Raw genomic sequence first — 9,572 nt, 5'->3', positions numbered from 1 at the left:
GGATTGTTTTAATTTGAATCATGACCATAAATATCTTACTTACAAGATTCATATTTTCTTCTTGTTCTTGATATACCTATTGTTGTTCCATGCATTTCTAATCAGGACGACATGCATAACATTCTTTGTTTTCATACATGCATTAGGGAAGTATCGTGCGTTCTTACCACCAATGGCTAAAATTTCAAAATCCCACAACTCTTTGTACCCGGGATATGATGCCTTTCCTTTGTCGCCGAGTTTAAAGTCATTCCATGGCTTAAGAGGCTCTTTAATTTTCCCCAGACTATGTACTGACATTTTACCACTGTCAGTCGGCCATAACATCACAGCAAATTTATTCTGGGCTTGCATTTCTGTTTCTTTGTAATCGTGGCTGTAACTGTAGTCGTTCAAGTTATTTGAAAATAGCGCTAGGTGTCAAGTTACTTTCTGTTTACCAAATACGGGAAATAGAGATGCATCTAAACACCGACGAGTAAATACCGATAATATTAACGCGCTTTCGATGTGTTTTAAAACGTGATACGTATGTGGTAGGGATTATCATCGTTTTTAATCGTTTATTAGAAGATGGGAATAAACAACATCACAAAAGCACGAAGAACAAATAATTATTAAGGTTTGTTATTTGCCTTTTCGGTTTTAGCTTTACCGTGATTTTCGGAAACTCTCTAGAATTATCATGCTGTATCGTGATTTTCGGAAGCGCTCTAGAATTTTCTTAATGGAAGAAAACAATAACAATGAATGAAGTCGAAGAGTGCGAAATTTGTGGCAAACTGTTGAGTAGAAAACAGAGATTGATATCCCATAGAGAAAAAATACATGGCATAAAACGTAAGATTAGAAATTGTTTTGTTCAGAACTAGGACGTCATTGTGTAAATTGTATGCATTTGAAAGTTAAAAGGCACCAGTAAAAATGTAACATGATACCACACATGATGCCGGACATTCACAATTATTTACCGTCTCTAAATTATAGTGTAGTTTTTACTATTTTCTCCCGATCTTCTTTAAGCTTCAAATACAAGTTTATAATTTTTTAAACTTGCATATATTTTTCTTCTTTTTTTTAAATTTTATAAAGATAGTGTTTGTTGAAAATCATTGACCATTCACATTCCATTTAGTATCTGAAAAAAGGGGGGATTTTTTTCTGGGGCATACATTTGTAACATTTTTCAAGTGTTGGCTCATAATCTATGTGAGAGCTACATATTTGGTTTTTTTTAGAGGGGTATTTTCTTTAAGGATTTCTGATGGGTTCCTAGTCAAACATCATGAGCATCTGGGGGATTGAAATTGCTTGAGCATTTAATTTCTTAAGGGTCTTTGACAAGGTACATGTAGTGTTTTATCCCCACTTCTGTTCAGAAATTAAATGGAATGGCCTGTTTTAAAACATTGCATTAATTTCAAAATGAATTATCAACAGTATATTTATTATTTGCATTCGACTGTAATGAAAATAAACACTGATATGATAAAAGAGGGACGAAAGATACCAAAGGGACAGTCAAACTCATAAATCTAAAACAAACTGACAACGCCATGGCTAAAAATAAAAAAGACAAACAGAAAAACAATAGTACACACGACACAACATAGAAAACTAAAGAATAAACAACACGAACCCCACCAAAAACTAGGGGTGATCTCAGGTGCTCCGGAAGGGTAAGCAGATCCTGCTCCACATGTGGCACCCGTCGTGTTGCTTAAGTGATTCAAATCCGGTAAATAGTCTAATTCGGTAGGTCATATTCATGAAAGGGAAGGGGATTGTAGTTACGACGTAAGGAACATATCCGATATCATTTGTGAAACGGTTATTCCATAACGGTCAACCAATATTTTTCATTGAATAACTATTAAGACATCCAATTTTTTTTTATATTCTAGCTGACCATGAAGCGAAGAAGTACAAACTTTACGTAAGCAATTCTGCAGTACCAATTCCTAGGACAACAGCGTTTCGAAAAAGAAAATTTGACCAAGAAACATGTATCCAGTCTGTAACAGTATCAGGACAGTTAGATCTAGAATGCCAAGAGGAATCCACAACATTTGAAACAAGATCAGAAACTGCTGAATCTTCATCTTTATCAAATTTAGAAAGTTGTCATTCATCGTCAATACATGAAGAAGAACTTGCACATACTGTTTCATATAATGAATGCACATCTTCCCAGAACAAACTTGAAACTGGTATGTTAGAAAGCATATCTGTTTTAAATGAACATGAGGTGTTGAACAGCAATTCAGCAGAAATACATGTACAAAATGTATATGATAAGACAATGCAATCTTTCCCAGGAGCATGGGAATGTGAGGCAGCTGCTGCTGAATTATCTGATTGTGATTCATCTGCAACATCTATTTCTAGAGACTCTGATAGTGATATTGATACAGATTTTGAATCAGATATATCTTCATCTTCTGAATTAGATACTGATACTGAGGACAACATATTAAGTGATGACTCAAGTTTCGATCAGCCAGTAATCTCTAATTCAGAGCCAGTAATCTCTAATTCAGAATCACAGACAAAACTGACCCATGATGAAGAAAAAGACATGGCATTACTATCCCTGCTGTTAAGATACCATTTAGGAGAGAGTGGATCTCGTGATGTAGTTAAAATCCTTAACATTTTTAACCCTGAAAACAAAGTCAAAGATCCTAATAAATTAAAAGCCTGTATTGGTTCAACTGAGACACAGATATATGAATTCTGTGACAAATGTTATACACTGTATACTGAAGAAGACATTTTTCAATGTGCAATAGCAGGATGTAATGGCATAAGGTATAAAGGGCCAATTAACAAGCAGCAACTGAAAAGAAAGAAAACATACTTTACCTGTCTACCAGTGAAACAACAAATAAAGGATATATTACAAAGGGAGGGCATATGGTCAAGTATAGTGAAGTACCGTGCTGACTGTAAAGCAACAACTGATGTGACTGATATAGTTACAGGAGAAATGTACAGAGATTTATGTAAGCCTGGCCAGTTTATGAATGGAAAGGATAATTTCACTTTGCTTTTCAACACCGATGGTGTTCCATTATTCAAATCATCCGGTGTTTCAATATGGCCAATCTATCTTGTTATCAACGAATTACCACCAGTTTTAAGATTCTCCAGGAGAAACATGATAATATGGGGTATTTGGCAGTCCAAAGGTAAACCGGTCTTCAGGACATTTCTGCAGCCCTTTATTGAACACATGATAGACCTAAAAGACAATGGGGTATCCATATCTGTAGATGGTAAGACAGTTCTTACCAGAGGTCTTCTATTGGCAAGTACAATGGATTTGCAAGCAAAAGCGTATTTGACTGAAATGACCCAACACAATGGAAAAAACAGCTGTATTACAGTACTACCTGTGACATTATCTTATTCATGGTGGCCATAAAAATTATGTTCACCATGGTGGCCCTATATGTTCATCATTATACCCCCTGTCGCTTAATTAATACACAAGGTAGTAATCAAAAACTAGTCAAGGGTAAAGGGAAATCTTGACTGCATTGAAGTGTTAAAATTATATAACTTACAGGTCATGTGTCTCAGGTAAAATATACATGTATGTGTGTTTGTGATTATGACAAGAAAATTCAAAAATAAAATAAAATAATATAAATAGTTGAATAAATAGCTGATTTTTTTTTTTAATTTGACTCATGACTATTTGTTTTGACATTATACCTTTCTAATCAATTTAAGCTATTTTTTACATGTACTTTATGATAAGTGAAGAATAAATGAATATCATCTTCCAAATGCCTGCCTTTTTCTATTGAAAAGTTGTTTCTCAAATTAATTTTCTTAAATCAAAATGATTTATATTTAAATCATAGTAGACATGGTAGATAGACTTATCTGCATTCAATACTGTTTTACAAATGTTAAAGATTGTCTTTAGAACTTAGTCTAAATAAAATTTAGGCAATTCCTTATTTCTCTATTGAAGAAATATATTCAAAATATTCATTAATTCAACAAAATTTGATAATATTTGTTTTGTCATATAAACATATGGTATTTAGTTTAAAAAAAAAACAAACAAACAAAAACACAATTATAATGACAATGCAAAGAATTAACAATTCTATAAGAAATTAAAACACATGGATTTTTTTTAGGTTTCTGCCCTCAGTTCTAATAATGACTATTTTATAAGGGAGCCAATATTTTCAACATATTCATGTAATAAAGGTTTAGCATTTCTTTCACTTTTTGTTCTTGGGTAAGAGACATTATTATGAGAAGGTAAACAATTTTCAAATAGATTATCTCAAGTTATTTTGTTAATTTTACAATTAAGGAAGGAGTGGTCTTCATTGTCCAGCAAGTGGCGAAGTTTACATATTCTATCTTTTCTAGGAATTTTATATTGTCCACTATTTTCTATTTCTAAGTTATGACCACTAACTCTTTATGTGACACATTTGAGTATACAGTTTTTACCAAAGTTGTTATTCTTAAATCTATTTTCAAAAATGTTCTTATATTTTTCTTTAAATTGATTTTTCATCAAGGGTTTTAATGTCTTAATTCATTCAAGTCTCTGAAATTGTTAACTTTATCTAAAAGACCTGGGTTTAGGGAAATATTTGCAAATGTATACCAAGAATATGTATCATACCAGTCCAGCACTTCCAACAATATAAATGTACACAGAAAAAAATGATTTAATTAATAGACCATAAAAGTGTAACCATCTATATAAGTGTATTTTGTCAAATTTTGGATTTTAACAGACAGATATTAGCTAAACTGAAGATGCCATATTTAATAAGTTCACATTTGTTTAAAAAAGGCAAAAGAAGACAGTTTTTTTCTTTAAATATTTTTTTGGAAAATAAGTCTCTTCAACATGTCCATTACGTTAACTCCTGATTTCAGATTTAAAAAAAAAAGATGGACAAAACTATTTTTTTCTTATTAAAATCATATAATGATATTTGTAGTTTTCCTGAATAATAGATGTTATAAAAATTTATTATAAGAGGATTGATATTGTCTGATCATTTTATAATGTTAAGAAACAGGCTTGCTAAAAATTACTTCCTTCATGGTTTCTTTAAAAATATCATTTGCCTGATTATTAGTTATTATTAATGATAATTCATTAAATAATGCAAATAAACGATTAAATACATTGTACATTAATTATTTTTTTTGCTTTTAAAAAAAAAAATTAAAGTCTGTTAATTGTCTTTCAAATGCTATTCAATAACTTTATCTTTGATATTTTATTGTCTTTTTGCTTCTCAAGATTCTTACTAAGGAGACATTAAAAGAATAAGAAACAAAATCATACAAAAATTAATAAGAACAAATAAAAAAATTTAAAAAATGAGTTTGAATAAATTCAAAAGACAGAAAAATAAAAAATAATATTAATTAACAAAGACTAAAACAATGTCTTATTCTACATTTTCAAAAAAAGGTGAAATGTCAATTTTGAAAGAAACCTAAGTTACCTGTACAGGTAAATTTTAAAGAAACATACAAGTTGAAAACTTCAACCATGATTGATTACAACAGGTAACATTATTAGATAAAACATCAACCTATGTTTTATGACCCCAATAAATGGCCAACATCTCAAAATTGAATACCCCAATAAATGGCCACCATTGGATGTTGACCATGCAAGAGGGTGGACATAATTAAGAGAATGTCACAGGCTGTACTGTACATGTGAAGATCCTGGTGAAGTGGTGAAGCAAGGACGTGGTCATACCAGAGTTTATCCACACCGTAATGATAGTGATTTGTATAAAGTCAGAAATTCAGCAGGTAATTAAGATTATACATGTCTGCATGTCATGCATGTAAAATGATGATTATAAAAAATGTAAAAATAAGATAATGTGGTAGATATATTTATGTATGATTGCCAATGAGACAACTACTCCCAATAAAACAAGTAATTATCATGATGAATAAATGAATAAGCAGTGATGTACATTTAGGCTGTCATAAAATCTTCAACACAGAGCAAAAAAACATGCACCTGGTGTACATGTGTAATCTTTTACACACAGTATTTAACATACAACCATGAACATGGATATTTTTATTTTCTGAAATAAGAAATATTGAAAGCGTTTGATTAAAAATATCAATGATTATAAAAACATGAAACATATTAAATAACTGACATGATTGACAATTGTCTTTGTTTATTGTTGAAATGATAACGCATGTTCAGTTATTTTTTTTTTATAGAAATCCTAGCTTGTGGACTAGCTGCGCTTCAGACAAATAAGCCTGAGATGGGAGTTAAAGGGGTATCGTCATTGCATGGGCTAGAATGGTTTGATATGGTCTGGGGACTGGTTCCAGACTACATGCATGGAGTTTTACTTGGTGTAACCAAAATGTTGATGAAACTTTGGTTTTCATCATCACATGCTGGTAAACCTTACTTCATTGGAAGGGCCATAAAACAAATTGACAAAAAACTTAAGAAGATGAAGCCTACTGACGACATTACAAGACTTCCAAGGAAAATTGAAAATAATATGCATCATTTGAAAGCATCCGAACTCCAGATGTGGTTACTTTTTTATTCTGTACCGTGTTTGATTGATATCATGGTGTCTGAATACTTCAATCATCATTGCCTCCTTGTGGAGGGAATATATATATTATTAAGTGACAAGATCACTGCAGTGCAGTTAAATCATGCAGAACATATTTTGAACTTATATTATGCACAGTTTGGCAACTTATATGGAGTAAATAATTGTACAATAAATCTGCACAATACTTGCCGACATCTTACATCGTATGTCAGAAAATTGGGACCACTCTGGGCATGGTCATGCTTCGCATTTGAAGATATGAATGGTACAATTTTGGAATCTGCACATGGTACAGGAGATGTTTGTTCCCAAATTTTGTGGTCTATGCAGGCAAGAAAACGACTCACTGTTGATTGTTCCAAAATGGCCAACTCAGAATTAAGAAATTTTGTCGTAGAAGCAATGAACACAAGAAGAGCAATAAAAATAAAACATGTTGCAGAAAATTGTAAAATTGCAGGGGGAATGAAGACAGAAATTCTTGAAGCAGATATTTTAAGACAACTCAGACAAGTATTGAATTTACCACAGCCAGATGATGATAGTAGTTTAGGAACAATTTCAAAAGTTGGACGCATAGTCAAAAATGACCAAGTTATATTCTCCAAAATCTATAGTAGAATGACCAAGAGAATTGGCCATGTAGTGTTGATAAATAATATTAATACATGCACTTCTGACAATTCTTCCCAGATAGCATCTATTCAATATTTTGTATTGCACCGTAAGAGTAACAAATGTGCGGCAATTGTGAAATACATTACACTAAAGGAAGAAATGGCATTGGTTCATAGGTCTATCAGTCATTTAATTACTGTGAACCCTGAAGATCTGAATGCCAAAAACTGTGTTATATTAGTTGAAAATATCCAAGAAAAACTGCTTTATCTTGATGGAAACACAAAATATCCTTGCATTGCCAGACTACCAAATTTATATGGACAAAGTTCCTGAATGGATTGAATGATAATGTACTTAAAATTCATAATTTTCACTGAACAATTGGCTAGAAAATTAATTTTCACAAATCAAGTTTAATTATTTAACATTTCTAAAATTACTGTGTATAAAGATAATGTTCATGCACATGTTCACAATTTGTATCTTTTTTAACAAAAATTTCTCAGACATAAAAAGTTTGGACTCTAACATTTTTACTCTTGTCTTTACAAATCCTAGAAAGTCCTTGCTTAATCCCAGAGTTCTGCAAATTGAAAAAACAACTAAGTATTTCTGGGACTTGTGCTATTCTTATCTGTCCCAGCTCTTGCCACAAATTTCCAATAATCCCAGGATGTCCTTAGATATCCCAGCTTTTTCCAGCTCATATAATTTGTGGGAATCCTAGGTTGTCCCATATAAAATGAATATCCCAGCTTTTCCCAGGTTCACCCACAAAGTAAGGCTGGGACGTCCTGGGACAATCCTGGGATTACCTAGGATAAATCCATTATCTGGGATTCTTTTTCACAGGGGTATAATCCTTGTCTTTTTTTAAATCAATATATATATAAGAGATTTAAATCATGCTAAGGACTCCCTGCCCTCAGTCTTAGTGACTTTTTAAAAATGAGCCTAATTTGCATGTGTCCTGTTTTGTTTCAGGATTGAGGATATGTTTTAATTTATCTATATCATTTAAGTTATTATATTTATTTTCATTTAAAATTCTTTTCTTAATTGTTCATTTATTTTACATTTAAAGGAGAAATGAAGCTCATCATCTAGTACATATTTAACAAAGGACACAGCAGATGGATTCATGAGAAAATTGTGTTTTGGTGATGGTGATGTGCTTGTAGATCTTACTTTACTAAACATTCTTGCTGCTTACAATTATCTCTATCTATAATGAACTTAGCCCAGTTAGTTTCAGTGGAAAATGTTGGTGAAAATTTACAAATTTTATGAAAATTGTAAAAAAATTGACTATAAAGGGCAATATCTCCAGACTATTTTGGTCATGTTGACTTATTTTTAGGTCTTACTTTGCTGTACATTATTGCTATTTACAGTTTATCTTTATCTATAATAATATTCAAGATAATAACAAAAAACGGCAAAATTTCCTTAAAATTACCAACTCAGTGGCAGAAACCTAACAACCGGTTATCCGATTCATCTGAAAATTCCAGGGCAGATAGATCTTGCATGACCTGATAAACAATTTCTCCTCCTGTCAGATTTGCTCTAAATGCTTTGGTTTCTGAGTTATATAATTAAGCCAAAAACTGCATTTTACCCCTATGTTCTATTTTTAGCCATGGCAGCCATCTTGGTTGGTTGGCAGAGTCACCAGACACATTTTCAAACTAGATACCCCAAATATTCAAAATAAATTGCTAAAATTATCAAAAAGAATATTATGTTGAGTCACTTCAGTTCTTAAATATTAGATTACCAAAAGCATCAATGTTTTAGTCAAAATGAAGTTTTAAAACAGGTGTCAAAATAAAAGAATGATATACAAAACTTAAAACTTAAAAGAGTTCTGGTAAATTAATCAAATGACTGAAGTGTTGTAGAAACAAATTATTTTCTTAAGATAATATTTGCTGTTCTTCATACACACACATTTTTGTTTTATCTAGATAATTAAAAGAGGAAATTGGTTAAAAACCAATGGATAACATTCAAAGAGAGCTATCAAGACACAAATATAAATATTAAAACTGACTAAGCAAAAAAACATAGCAAATATCAGTGCAAATAAGTCAATGCTTGCAGTAAATATTGTATTGCAATACAAAAATGTGGTATGATTAGTTATGAGACGTTATTCTCCAGAAGAGACTAACCAAATGACACAGAAATTAAAATCTATAGGTCACTGTACAGCCTTCAACAATAAGTAAAACCTAATGATGTCCCATTCTGAAATAACCATGTTCAGTCAACCATGGAATTTAGGTTAATCTAGGAATCTATTATGTATAGTAAGTTGTCATTTGTTTATGTAAT

At 31.6% G+C, this 9,572-nt stretch overlaps 1 protein-coding gene across 1 annotated transcript; it reads left to right on the top strand.

Annotated features, from left to right (window-relative positions):
• Positions 1 to 5,722: 5,722 nt before the first annotated feature.
• Positions 5,723 to 7,760, top strand: LOC143061506 (uncharacterized). The gene is made up of 2 exons (XM_076233750.1): positions 5,723 to 5,820; positions 6,253 to 7,760. Exon 2 carries the CDS (start codon positions 6,300 to 6,302, stop codon positions 7,563 to 7,565), a length of 1,266 nt encoding a protein of 421 aa, XP_076089865.1. The 5' UTR covers positions 5,723 to 5,820; positions 6,253 to 6,299; the 3' UTR covers positions 7,566 to 7,760.
• Positions 7,761 to 9,572: the final 1,812 nt, after the last annotated feature.

This window comes from Mytilus galloprovincialis, unplaced genomic scaffold (genome assembly GCF_965363235.1).
Source record: "Mytilus galloprovincialis unplaced genomic scaffold, xbMytGall1.hap1.1 HAP1_SCAFFOLD_347, whole genome shotgun sequence".
NCBI lineage: Eukaryota > Metazoa > Mollusca > Bivalvia > Mytilida > Mytilidae > Mytilus > Mytilus galloprovincialis.
The sequence above is the reverse complement of the archived record's forward strand: the minus strand, read 5'-3'. Positions and strand labels throughout refer to the sequence as shown.